The 14,556-nt window shown below is 37.3% G+C and overlaps 1 protein-coding gene across 2 annotated transcripts in view; it reads right to left on the minus strand.

The window, feature by feature from the left end:
* The window catches only part of LOC128860653 (MOB kinase activator-like 2), a 99,998-nt gene that overhangs the window by 58,359 nt on the left and 27,083 nt on the right, over nucleotides 1–14,556 (minus strand). For both annotated transcript variants that reach the window (XM_054098299.1, XM_054098300.1), the window contains exon 2: nucleotides 1,771–3,234. In XM_054098299.1, the coding sequence (XP_053954274.1) occupies nucleotides 1,771–2,804 (1,034 nt within the window). In that variant the 5' untranslated portion in view covers nucleotides 2,805–3,234. The remainder of the gene's footprint in view (nucleotides 1–1,770; nucleotides 3,235–14,556) is intronic.

Below are 14,556 nucleotides of genomic sequence, written 5' to 3' on the forward strand. Positions count from 1 at the left end.
GTGGGCAAATTCTGTTGCAGCAACCGTTTGACAATTTATTTTACGACACTACATTTATAATTTAAAAAATAAAAGTTAAAAAACAAAAAAATACAAATGAAAACGACGAGCGCAGGTCAAAATTCAAGTCAAAAGTTTTGAAGCTTCTACAGAAATGTGATGCAATCCTTTGAAAAAGCTTTTCACTGCAGCCAGCCGCCAGCCGTCAGCGCGCTTTCTCCACTTCATTTTATGAGACGCTCTAGATTTGAAAATAACGGCACTACTTAGAAATTTCACATTTTAGAAAAGACATTTCTGAAAGTTCAAGACTCCAACAGCCTTGCATAAAGCAGCTTGGGAAATCTGCTGTTGCGGATTTTATTAGTAAAAGACAGGAAGGGGAACTCCAAAAGAGAAACGGAGCCTAAAATAGTTGCACATTTTCGGATCTACTCTGAACTACATTTCATCGAGGTAGCTAGGTAGGTAGGGGAAATGGTTGAAGTACCACTCGGCGCTCCTCCAGTAGCACTAAAGCGCAGTTTTAATGCCATTATGAGACCTCCAAACAAGCAGATATCTACAGCAAACCAGAGCTATTGTAATGGAGTAGATTGATGGGATTTAGGTTGGCGCACATTTCATATACAAAAGTAGACCTTTTCTAATTCGGATTCCCCTTAGAGTACACTGGTATAAGAGCAGCAGAATAAATAGATTATATAACAGTTTTTCTCGTAACGATTCCTCCTCGATAGGCAATGGTAAACCGCTGATATTCTGCCATAAAAATCGTCTACTACCAAATGTACGCTTTTGAAATTGAAACTCACGCATAGATAGCGCTAACAGCCAATGTATAAATTTTCAAGACGACAAGTTTCTCCCAAATGCATGGCGCATAAGAGCAATAATTACACTGCGAAGAAACGAAAAAAAGACAAAAATCCGGTAGCATAATTATGAGAGGGGAAATGCTGTAGAATATTGGTCCCTAAATGTCCCAATTTTTTGTAGTAATATAGTACTTTCTAGTTGGTCTCACTTTGATCTAAATGAATTGAGAAACCTCTTATAGAACTACTCTGGCAAACAATATTGCATTTAAGAGTCTAAAATAAAAATTATTAGCGCATATTTTTGCAAAACATTTTAACCAAATATTGTTCGCCAATGTGGCTTATTTTGACCTTCATTTAAAAAAATCGGAAAAATATTTAATTTTTAGACACGATGGAGGGTTAAAATATTCCCCGGAAAATTTCGGCAGGGGCCTGCTCAGGCGAAAACAGTGTGCCGTAACAGACAAAAGTGCACCATTAGTTTTTTTATTTCATTTTAACCCTCAATATTTGAACCCCAAATATTTTCCAGGTAGTAAATTTTCTTGACGACAATGCACCAACATTACGAGCAAAACGTGCCAAAGAAATAGTAGAAAGTGCTTAGCAGAGAAGCACTACCTCTTGCAAGACGCTACCAATTATATTTTTTATAAAATTCTGGCTTGTTTTCATCGACTGGGTGCGCAGGCACTTCGCTTCTTAAATAATGTGAAAGAAGGTATTTGACTCACATATCTTCCACCATTTCCGAACAAAGGGTAATTTTTATTGGGAAAAAAAATCCGTTTCAAAAAGTGTACACCAAACCAAGTAAGGGCTTAATGCTGTCCAATAGATTTGCAAAATGATAATTTTCCACTGTGATTAATAACATAAATTAATGAAATCATAAATATACAGACTTGAAAAATTAATTAAATGGAATTTAATTATAAAAACTTACGCCACAAGTCCGCCTAGAAAAGCGACTGGTCCGCCACCGATTAGGCGTATCTTCCGATGACACGAATCGAACAACGAGGTTCTGGTTGGTGCCTGTGTTGTTGGCGACATTGTAACGACCGATGCGGCCGATGCAACGCTGGAGGCGTTCGAGTTGGTGCCGGAGGTCGCGGTGCTTTGTGTGCTGCAACTAATATTGCTCGCGTTACCTACACTTGCGGCCGAGGCAGAAGCGGAGAGCGGCGCTACAGAGAACGCCGATTGATTCGATGACGCCGTCGAGGAGGCGGTCGACGATGACGAAGATGATTTCACCAGAGGTGCTGTGCTACCAGTAAGCGAAGCGATTTCAGCTTTTAAATAGTTATTATTATTGTTGTTGTGATTACTGTTGCTGCTGCAAAGTTGATAGTTGTTGCCAGCTGGCGATTCGTGCTGCTGTTGCTGCTGCTGCGACGGTTGGCCGTTCACTGTGGCTGCAGCAACCGACGCCGGTACATAAACGTGTTCCACCACAGCAGCGGCGATTAAACCATTCGTTTTCGAACGCCCTGTTGATGATGAATTTGTTGTTGTTGTTTTCGATTTTTTGATACGCTTAAACGAAATGAATGGCGTCGATGACAAGAGGCTTCTTGCAGCTGATATTGGTGTGGACGCTGCTACACTTGTTGTTGTTGTTGTTGTTGTAGTGCTTGCTAAGTGTTCTTTTGCGGCCGAGGATGATGTGTTGATTTTCATGCCCTTCGCTTGAAATCGATATCCAGTAGTTTGTTTTTGTTGTTGTTGTTGCTGCTGTCGATCATTGAAAAATTTGTTAGATGTTTGCTTTTGTTGTTGTTGATGTTGATATTGCACTGCAGCCACAGCCGCAGCCGCCGCTGCTGCCGAACAGCTGCCCGCCTTCACTCCGACGGCGCTCGAGCCGCTCGTAGAGCCACCACCGTTGGGGCCGTTATTGACGTGGAACTTTTGTAGCAATGGACTCGTCGAATTCGTACTCAGTTCCACGATGTGTGTGGGCGTTCTCAACATAATTTCAAAGGTTTTTGTGCACCTCGAAAAGAGGTTAAATCAAGTCGGATTGGATTGAAGATGAAGCTGGTGAGAGGACCACAAGATTCAGACGCTAATTCGCAGGTAAACGCAAGGGCAACCGTCGTCCCACTTGCGCTGTTATTATTATTTTATGAAGTCTTTTGTTGTTATTATTATTATTTGTTTGTATTTTTATTTTTTTATTTTTTTGAATTACTAACGAATGTTTACTTGGTTGCGCACTTTTTATTCCATATCACACTTTTCTTTACCTTTTTCTTGTGCGATGCCGTCTTTATCGTTGGTTTGTTTTCTTTTTTGTTATTTTTGTTGGATTTATTTTTCCCATAGAATTGTTAGTTCTTTCTTTTTTTGTTTTTGTGTGCGTGTTTCTTAGAAATCTTTGAGAAATTTTCCAAAAACAGAACTAAAGAGGAAAAGAAGTATAAAGAAAATTATTTTGGGTACAACAACGTCTGGCTCAAAAAGTCAACGCTTTGACTTTGTTGAATTCTTGAGCCAGTCGTTTGATAGGTCATTCATGCCATCATTCATTCATGCGTCCATTAATGCAATGACCTCGCCGCTTCCTTCCACAAACCAACCATTGACCACCACCATTAGTGGAGGTCAGGTAAGTAACAAATAAATATAATTCTTTTACATGCATTTATCTTTAATTTTTTTATGAGTCACAGCACCCTGTATGGCCGCAGTTTGTGATACTTTGTTTAATTTTTTTTGTTTTATCTTTGTTTTTCTGCATATCATTAGCACAAAATTTTGGAAAATTTATGCTAAGCAGTCTCACGCAACCCACACATGTACAATAACAAAATCACACGCAAAAAAAAAACAATAACAAATAAGCGCATTCAGCAAACGAAATCCGATAAGTCAAAGCAGAACGACGCTAGTGGGAAATTTATGAGCCAGCTAAGTGGAAGTGTCGTTCACCAACTAAGCAAATGTACTCGAAAAATATATACCTACCTACATATTGAACATTTCGATAAAGGGTGCCCTAAAAAGTTATCTAATATAACCATGGCGATGGCTTGACGAAAATTCGAAAATTCGAGAGAAGAAAGGCACAGAGGAGACAGATAAATAGCCAGACCAATAAAAAATGAGGTGAATAAAAACAAAGGGATATTGCGGCCCGGAAGCTCTTTAGTATCACATAAAAAAAAAGGTTGGCCAAAAAACCCTTCAGCATCCCTAATGGATGCTAAAACGTTCGTCGTAGACAAATTTCTAAGTCTCCGGAGCTTGACAGTCCAGACATATCGAAGTAGAGAATATTCAGTTAACAAAAAGACCTTTGCAAAATGATTTGAAAAAGATCACCAAATATGCTCAAGTCTGTCGGAAATATCAGAATATTTATTTGAATACTTATTTTACAATATTCCAAGGGTATATTGATGGTTATTTAACAGTTAGGAAATTTAATTGCAAAAATGTCAACAGAGCAACTAATTTTGTACTCTACAATCGAAATTCAAGCACTCAGAGCAAGAGAGCTCAACATTTTCGAAAATTTAGAAGCTTTTGTGAGAATGATACTTTCGACATGGTTGTGTTAGGACCCTCAATTGGGCGTAATATGAGCAGGCTTGAGTTAGAATTTGGACTTCAAATATACTGAAATGTGTTTGAGGATATACAGTGGTCCGAATGCATATAAGCTTATCTTTTTTTCGGCCGAGTATGGAACAACAATAAAACGAATAGAAAATCAAGTAAAAATTGTTGGGAAAAAGCATGTAAACCACAAACTATTAAGGCACATAAAAAATTAGAACAATGGAAAAAACTGCGTTAATTCAACAAAGCCACACCAGCAATCACACGCGGTCGGCCAAACCGTGAAACCAAAATCCGCTTATTTCCTAATGGGTTTTATTAGCCACTTAGTAATGTAAAATAATTGTACGTTACTTTTTCTGTTTACTTTTAGTTATTAGTTGCTTTGCCAACCGCAAGTTTTGCTTCAATATTTCGGTGATTAAACAAACAACACAAACATCACAACAAACAGTACCAGCGACGGACGGAACGGAACTAAAATCCCAGGGACTGTGTGACTAAACAACAAACGAGCGCATGACCGTACCAACTGACTAACTGACCGACTGATTGGTTGACTGCTCATGACTTACTAAGTACACGTTCGATCCCCTGAATTTACGTGCGCACATTTTTATGCATTTAAACACATTTGCGCGAAATGAGTGCCACACTAAATCGCACCATATTGTCGAAACGGATTATTATTCGTATTCAAAATGGGTAATTTCTCACAGCAGTCGCGTCAATTGTGATCGCTTATGGTATGGAAAATTTCGCGCATTACAGAACCAATAAAAATCGCACACGGACGGACTGAAGCATGAAATATAAAAATGAAATAAAAATACAAATTACAAAAACAAATAAAATATGCACAGACCAGCAAAATAAAAGCCAGCATATCGCTCATATAAATCAGCATTCGAACAACGTAACTGAAGCAAAACATTTGTGGAACAGCTGTTGCTCGATCTCTGACCACCAACCAATCTGCGCGATGGCCTCAGTGCGTCAGCGTCACATTTGCGGTTTCAGTTGTTGATAAGAATGTGCGCTTGCATATAAACTATTCACATGCATGCGCATATAGAGATGTGTGTAAGTGCATATGTATGTGGTACGTAGTACATTGTATTCGCTCATAATCTTAAAACTGAATTTCATGCGCTTCAGTTGTTGCATTTTGTATGGAAAATTATGTAGACATTTAGTGTAGGATTACATACTAACTACATACATACGTGTATGTATGTGTGTGTATGTTTGTATGTACACATGTGCGCCAATGACCAGCCGCTCTGCGTCGACTGACGCATCGGCTTTGCGTGCGAAACAAGCGAAACAAGCCGAGCGGCACAGTGCGGAACGGCCGAATAACGCTGATAAAGGGCCTTGAAGTCGCCACACCGACCAGCCCAATGAGCCACTAAGCCAGATAAAGTAAGTTGAACTTTCAAGGCGAAGTAACCAGTAGCAGTACTTTGCAAGTTTGTACGTATATACTTTTATTATTTATTTAGAGGTCACTTTAGTTGCTTTGGAAAAATTAGGCCTCGAAATTAGAACAATCAGTGACAACACGTACAACTAATGGCTACTTGTGTATGATTTGTAAATTTCATGACTCATCTCAAAGATATTGCAGTGTAATGTGAAATGCCTTACTCGAAAGAAAGATGTATGAAACCAGAGTTGGCGCAGGTGGGTATAGCGACCGTTTTAGAAGGTTTTTTAAAATAATGATTTTAAGTGTACTTCGAATTTTTTCACTTTACCCGGCTTGACGAAAAAATGCAATTAGTTTCCACATGACACTCGACATGACAGGCGCTAAGTATCTAATTCGCTTGGATAGCAAATAATTTTTAGATAAGCAATTATTGTATTCACCTTATACAGTTGTCATCCAGGGGCACCACGAGGAGACAGTATGGAAAGGAACAAAGATCGTTTTTGACATTTGGAATGTTAAATATAATCACGCACTTTGCTTTCAGCTTCCTGGACCCCCTCACTCAATAGGCTTATAAATAGTAAATTCCCACGATATGATTTGCCCGAAGCCCAAGCTCTAACTGCAACAATAGCTAGTGAACGAATATAAATCATATCCCTGGTAATGCCTAAAACATTAAGTGATAATATGATGTTTTAGAAGTCTTTATCCTCTCACGTAGGATAGATATTAAACATTGATATATCCAGATTCGGCGCCACTCTAAACAACCTCTATTTGTTACGAAAGGCGGCCGCCGTAGCCGAATGGGTTGGTGCGTGAGTACCATTTGAAGAACGTAGAAGAAAAAGTTTTTTATAATAACGGCCGCCCCTCGGCAGACAATGGTAAACCTTCGAGTGTCATGAAAAGGTCCTCATAAAAATATCTGCCGTTCGGAGTCGGCTTAAAACTGTAGGTCCCTCCAATTGTGAAACAACATCAAGTCGTACATCACAAGTAGAAGGAGGAGCTGGGCCGAACACCCAAAAGAATTATAAGCGCCAATTATATGGATATACTGGAAGTTTAGCTGGTACGCCAAGGTATAACTATTATGCCCTCTACATACTCATTTCAGTACTTCATTTAGATCAAAACGTCGAAGAAAAGGAGGTACTCTTAGAATGCTCTTTTTTCTAAGCTTCAATAGTGCGTCGTGCCACTTCAAAGGGTTTCTTACACATAAATTTTCTTTAGGAGGCATAGGTAACGCTTGTAAGCTAATACTGTGAAATAAAAAATGTTAGATATTTATTATTCCTCCTCAATTCAAGTAGTATTTTTTTTAACTTTTCCAATATCGAAACTAACAAAGTTATGCTGATAAGCCAACTCTAAAAGAAAATTGAAAAGAGTGACGTGAAAATGAACTTACAGAAAACGCGAGCTTTGTTCAAGGTAGCAACGCTGGGCATTGTATAAACAAAATGGCGCAAAAACTATTATTGCATTAGGTTTACAGTTGAAAAAAGACTGTGTGCGATGAAGTTTCCCACCTCTCCGCTGCGCTGGTAAGTAGAGAAGATTGCTCTGATTCAATGAATATTTTTGTTTTTTTTTTGAGATTCAGTTTTGGTTCGACTTTCGCAAACTTTGCGGCACCATTCAACTGCTTCAATATTTTACTATTACTACTATTTTCCTTTTTTTACATACATTTATTTTCTAATCAATACCGTCCATTATAAATCCCTGATTGCTCACCATTCATTTCTCCCTCAAACAGTGGCTCACTTCACAAGACACTGTAAATACAATAAATGTAATTATTTCACTCCAAAAATGCGTCAGAAGATTACGGCCGATAATGATCCATGTTGGCATTTTGCCCTTTCCAAAAAGCAGCTGCGAACAATGCAAGTGAAACGACCGCATTGCATTGCATTACCAACTCATTAATGCCAAACATACAAAGCGCAGAGCGAATCTTCTGACTTCGGAGAATCGCATGCATTGAGGCGCTACAGCAGCTAAGAAGACAGGGAAATCGCGCAGGTTTCTTCGTGGGCATTTTAGAGTAATTTGATTTGAAAACTTGAGCAACCTTCAGAGAATTCCAACAAAAAAAACAGCAATCAAATAAAAAGCAATAGAATAGAATGAAGGTCAGAGTTTGGGTAAAATAAGAAGAGTGTAATTGTGGAAAAAGAGTTGGTGAGCAAAATTTTTATTAGTAAAAGCAGCAAAGTTCAAGTGCAAGTGGAATTTTCTATTAGGCATTCAAGTTTCCATGGCTCGCAAATTTGGCAAAGATTCAAGAAAAAAATTTGAAAAAGGAGGAAAAAAATTAATATAATAAAACATGAAAGTGTTGCGCCATAGCAGCTGCTGCAACTACAGCGCACAGGTACGGATCGATTTTGCTATAATGTAAACTATCATCAAACACACATGCACCAATACATATGCATGCATATGTGCAAATGTTCCGCTCTCTTCTTGAAAGCTGGCGCGTGCTTTTAATGCGAAAAATGTTAGCGTTGCAATTGAATTAAGGAATCAAATAGAAAGGCCGAAAACCGATTGTAACTACGTATGTAGGTTTTGCTTTTATTATTTTTATTCATATTTTATTTTTAATGATAGTGTTTGCGGTGTTTTGCTTAATTATAGCCGCCGTTTCGAAATTCCACGTACAATCGCACGCGCACCTGAATACAACGCACACCTGAGGCGTTGTTGTTTCTTTTTCGTTCATTCCTTCATAGCCGTACTACGCGGGTTCGTTCAATTTGTGCAACTAAGAATAAATATTTATTTAGTAACACTTTTTTCATTGCTCTCTTCCATTGCACTATGGGTAGAATTCCAACTTCCCTAGAAAAACTTGAAAAGTTTTGTGAAAATAAAGACGTAATTTAATAAAATAAACCGAAAATTTCACATGTGCTCACACAAAAATAATATTGGCTTCACATTTCCATACTCAAGTTCATATATATTAAAAAAAAATTCGAAAACGCTCATCGTTCGCAGCTGTTGATTAATATATTCTTTCAACCCTATACAACTGTGAATTTTTAAGTGTAACCGACTTAAAAAATTACCAAATTTATTTCTATTATTATTACCATTTACTTATTATTTCATTCGCCAATCACAAGTCTATGCTTCTATACAGACTTTTGGAAAGGACTACTGGAAATGTTTGCTTCCTACGATCATGGACATTGCTCAACAAGTAACGGGAGCATCTTCATGCTTTTCTCTACAAAAACAAGTAGTCCGGATTCATAAAGGGGGCAGTACGCGAATTGGAACTTACATAGAATCTCAACAAGTCTTTTGTATATTTTTTAATTGTTTTTCAATTTTTTATGTTTTTTAAATAGTAATTATTTTTTTAATTTTAAATATTTTTTAATTTTAATTATCTGCTGATTTCAAAAATTTTTTATTTTAATTATTTTTTATTTTTAATTATTTGTTATAAAAATATAGTTTACTCGATACTAAAGATTCAAACTTCAGATTTTGTACAAGATTTATAAAAAAGGCATCAACATTTTTAATTTAATTTTTTTTTAATTTCAGTGTTTTCCCATTTTTAATAATTGTTTCTATTAATTTTTTTTTTTTAATTTTTTTTATTTTTTAAATCTAATATTTTTTTATAAAATATAGTTCGTTCTGTAATACTCGTAAAGGCCATATTAATCCAAACTTCAGACTTTGTATAAGATTTATAAAAAATCTATAAAATTTTAAGTTTTTTAATTTTAATTTTTTAATTTCATTATTTTTTCTATTTTGAATATTTTTTAATTCAATTATAAAACATTAGCGGACTTTTCTAGCAGCTTCAAACTTGCACTCTATTGCACTAATTTAAATATAAATTTAATGGACTATAAAACTGCGCGTCCATTTTTTTAGATCTGATAAATTAATTAAAGTAATGAGCATTAGAAAAAAAAGAGAAAACGTCAAAACTGGTCTAAATGCTATAATTTTTTCAAGCCCTAATGGCAATGGCCTATCCTCATCTGACCAACCCTTTTATGCCAATGAAACGGATAGCTGCTTTAATGAGAGCCTACAGCAAACTGTAAGAGCTCTTCTCTGTGCTAAACACCCAACTTTTTTGAATCTCATTCGGTGTTGCAGAGTATCACTTATTTTTCCAAGGTAGCACATTCTGTACATCAGTCACTACATCAACTACTTTGTTGTTATCGAAAATCGACACGGTCTTAAAATCTACAAATATTTTTTTCTTTCTTATTTTTCTTTTTTTCTATTTTTTTCTTTCTTTTTTTTTTTTTGTTTCTCTATTTTTTCTTTTTTTTATTTTCTTCACTTTTTCATTTTTTTTTTCTTTTTTCCTTTACTTTTTCTTTTTTTTTTTTGTATAAGTTTTTTGAGCCGTTTTTCCTGACGGTGACCATCGTAAACTCTACCTAATATCATCTCGTATATCGGCCTCCCGCGATGCCATAGCGCGTGTGGTGCCCGCGCGCAGCATGATTCTGTAGACATCATCATCTCTGCGTTCTACGGCAATGTGAAATTTCTCGTCAAAATCCCGTCTCTTCTTCGACAGTGGTACACAAGGACCGAAAAATGTGCTACTGTTATGTACGCAGATAAATTTGTTGAGCAGTACTGACAGCTGGAGGCGAGCGTGAAGAGGCGAATTTGCTTGTTGACTCTTGCGATTGCAATTTTTCGACATCGAGTTTAAATGCACATTTTTTGCTACGCAGGTTCTCGGATCATTCATAAGTATTCCTAAAACTGGAGATACGTAAATTCCGTCCAACACAAAAGGTTAGATTTGGTTTCAAAAGACCATTTCGTAGCTTAAGGGATATTTTTATGCTGGCACCTGCTGCTACATGCCTCAAAGTATCCAACCCCGACGAATTCGATCAACCCCAATCTATTAACCGAAGTTTCGTAGGCATCGCAAAGTACGTTGGAAGTAAAGTATTATCGATGAAAAACTGTTAGCCCACCAAAATTGAGTTTTAGCCAGAAAAGCGACGCATTTTACCCACAGTGCAATGTTATTGAAAGCATACAAATCGAAAGGCAATTAAATTAATGTTTCAAACATATCTGCACATACTCACACTTACCATTCAACTTATGTATACTTATGCGCTCCTATAAACATCTCCTACCACCAAATCTCCTATCACCCCACAAGCCGCATAGAACAAACAAAGTTTCTCTTTTTTTTTTTTAATTTCGATAAATAGAAAGGCAAATGCTTGTGCAAGCTTACAAAGTAAAGAAGTAGAAAACCATTTGTGCAAAACATATGTACGCATGTATGTTTGTAGATGAATTCGTCTGATTGTATGCTATGCTGAGCAGGTTTAATTAGCTGTGACAAATGAACTGAGCGGAGCTCAGCTGAGCACAGCTGCGTGCGGGTACAATGAACGCTCCACACTGTTTGTTTTCACGGGATGACTTTGCAGATCCCGACAAACCTAAGCAACGTCTTTGTCTAATTACTCTCTGTGCATTCTTAACCGATTCGCTTGAGCTTTTGCTGCTCGACAGCTCGTGATTTTTATCTAAATAGCTTGAAAAGCAAAAAAAAACCAAAAAAAATTATCCACACTCGCTTGTGTGTACAATTAAATCATTGGCAATGGTGGCAAGTTCCAAATTGTACAAATGAAAAAAAAGTTAAACAGAATTATTTATTTACTTCTTAAGAGTGCAAATGGCAGCGACAAGTAAAAATTTGGAGAGAATGGCATTCATTAGTCAAAAGCACATCTATAGGATTTCGCATGTGTATGAACTTTCACACAGCTACTTTAGTCTTTCATACTCCAACGCGTTAAGAATTCTCGAAGCGTGCTTTATTTTCTATGCGGATGCAATGCATTGTGCTTTTGTGAATCGCCATTAGCGCGGGTTTGTCCAAGTTAGCATTTATGGCGGAAATGAACGATTGGTTTTTTTCGCTTACAGCTACAATTATTTGCATAAAAACTCAATTAAAAAAAAAACAAAAACATAATCGTTTTAATTAGTAACAAAAGTATATGAAGATAGCTTCTGGAAAATATCAAACATGCCCATGAACTCGTTAGCATAGAAAAGAAATAAAAACAATAAAATACACCGTTAGTTCGGCGGCTTACACTCAAATGAAGTATGCATATTTTCTTTCATTGAAATCGTTTTGAAAAGCATTGTAGCGAAGACAAGGCCGTATAGTAAAATAAGTTAAATTAAACCTACTTTTATTATCTCTGCCTTGCCTAGTTGTACGGCTCTGAATTGGTTTACAAAATTTACAGCAAACATGTCGCTGTGCTTATGCGAGAGCAGGCGATTGCTGCTCAGTACATACAGTAGCGATTGCCTTTTGGTAAATAGAATTTAACGTGTGCTGGAGTCAATAGCCACCACAGCATTACACCGTAGAGAGCAAAATACAAGCAACGGATCTATCGCTCTCTTGCATTCCATTTCGTTTGTCCTGTAACAATTTTGTGCCCATTTATGTATGGAGGCAGGAATGGAAGCCAAAAGCAAAAATAATTTTGCAAAAAATTCTATTTTGCGGGATGATGTCATCAGCTTAACAACTTCTTCTTCTTAATTGGCGCGATAACCGCTTACGCGATTTTGACCGAGCTTAACAAAGCGCGCCAGTCGTTTCTTTCTCGTGCTAACCGGCGCCAATTGGACACACCAAGTGAAGCCAAGTCCTTCTCCACCTGATTTTTCCAACGCAGAGGAGGCCGCCCTCTTCCTCTGCTACCACCAGCTGGTACCGCATCGAATACTTTCAAAGCCGGAGCGTTTGTATTCATTCGGACGACGTGACCCAGCCAACGAAGCCGCTGGATCTTTATTCGCTGCGCTATGTCTATGTCACCGTAAAGCTCATACAGCTCATCGTTCCATCGCCTGCGATATTCGCCGTTGCCAACGTGCAAAGGTCCAAAAATCTTACGCAGAATCTTAACAACTAGGCATTTAAAAAAAAAAATATATAAAAAAAATTTAAAATAAAAATTATAAAAAAAAATTAAAGAAGTAGTTAAAAGCCGCAATAACAAAATGTCGCGTGGGCTAATATTGTTATCACCTCTTATCCTTTAAGGCTCTTCGAAGGTGGCATTACGCTACTCTAATTGCATTTCAAAGTGGAGGTAAAAAATGCGATATATTCATTAGCCACCAGTCAATACCACTGCGGCGAAAATGAAAACTCGTGTTTAATGATCCAAAGCAGAATCGAAAGGAATAACGTACGATTCCATTCGAATAATAGGACTACGAAGATGAGGCACGCTCTGGTAGGCCAATCGTAAAAGTTGTATTAAATCGTGGAAATCAACGAAACGGACCATGATATGCGCACTTTTTCCATTGCCCAAGAACTCAGTTTTAGTCAAAAATCTGTTTATCTAAATCGATTAATGCTAACTATATTAATCTCAACGCCCCTAACATTTAGTTCTCAATTAATTTACTAATTTTTTGTTTTTTATTTTTTGAGCCCACAATTTTCACTAAACACCCGAAAAGGCATTGATTAATCTGAATATTCTACTGCTTACTGGGCAAAGCGCGCTTTTCGAAATTCAGCAAAATTAATATTTAAAAGACAGTTAAGTGCTTAAGCATAAGTAATTGTTGCTGCCGCAGCTATGCTGGTTTTTTGTTTGTATACAATTTTTAAATGTCAAGCAGGCGTGATGCATATGAAATTAGGAAGACTGCGCTTCGCTGATAAACGACTGTCAGAGCCGATCGACTTGTCTTATGCTTATGTGCACAGTCGAGGAGAAGAGAACCACGGATTCGAAATATCCCCAACAACGAAGGTGGTGACAACTAAATTTGTTGTTGACGTTAATGTAGTCTGCTTGTCCCGCCTCTATCGTGCCACCTACCTTCTCAGCGACCTGCCGTCATTAAATTATTTCAACAACTGGCTGCTTAAAGGTCTGACTGCCTCAAAAACCAGGTAGGTAGGTAGGTAGTAAGACTGATTGGATTGTCTGTTGCCAGAAAGTTGTTGTACATCTCCTCGCGCTACCTACAAGACTGTCGTCTGCACTCGATTAATGCTAATGTGCATGTGATGAAGCTTGAAACTAATTTCCATGTCGGTATACAAATATGGGTATGCATGTGTGTGTGCTACAAGCTGCGATAAGTATGAGCTATTTACACAAATAAAGTGTTAACAGCCGAAGGTATTGCGAGGCAAGAAGTTGTCTATGGCTACGTATGTGGATGAAATCGGAAGACAACTGTGAGAAGTAGTTACTAATATATTCGAAGTTTGTTAGGTTAATGAATTTTACACAAACTTAATTTGACGAGACATCAATAATGAAAAGAAAATCGATTATAGTAGGGCATTGCACGGTAGAATTTTAATGAACCGGGTTGTATGGGAGAAAAGCGAGAGAGAGAGATGTACAAAAATAAGTATAGAAATTATGCTAAAAGTTGGAGCAGCCATATGGAAAATTTGAAATTAATTCAGTTTGGGGCGGATTACTAAGTTACAGAAATTGAGCTTTTCAAATAATTTATGCTGGAAAAAAGTACAACACGTGCGCCTAACATTAGGGATAGCTAGTGTTGGAAGGGGTATGTGCATGACAAGGGACAAACCAGGTATTATATTTTTTAGACCCTTCAAACCCTCAAACCCTTTTAGAACCCTCAAAAGCATTCTTAAAA

This window comes from Anastrepha ludens, chromosome 4, assembly GCF_028408465.1.
Source record: "Anastrepha ludens isolate Willacy chromosome 4, idAnaLude1.1, whole genome shotgun sequence".
Lineage (NCBI taxonomy): Eukaryota > Metazoa > Arthropoda > Insecta > Diptera > Tephritidae > Anastrepha > Anastrepha ludens.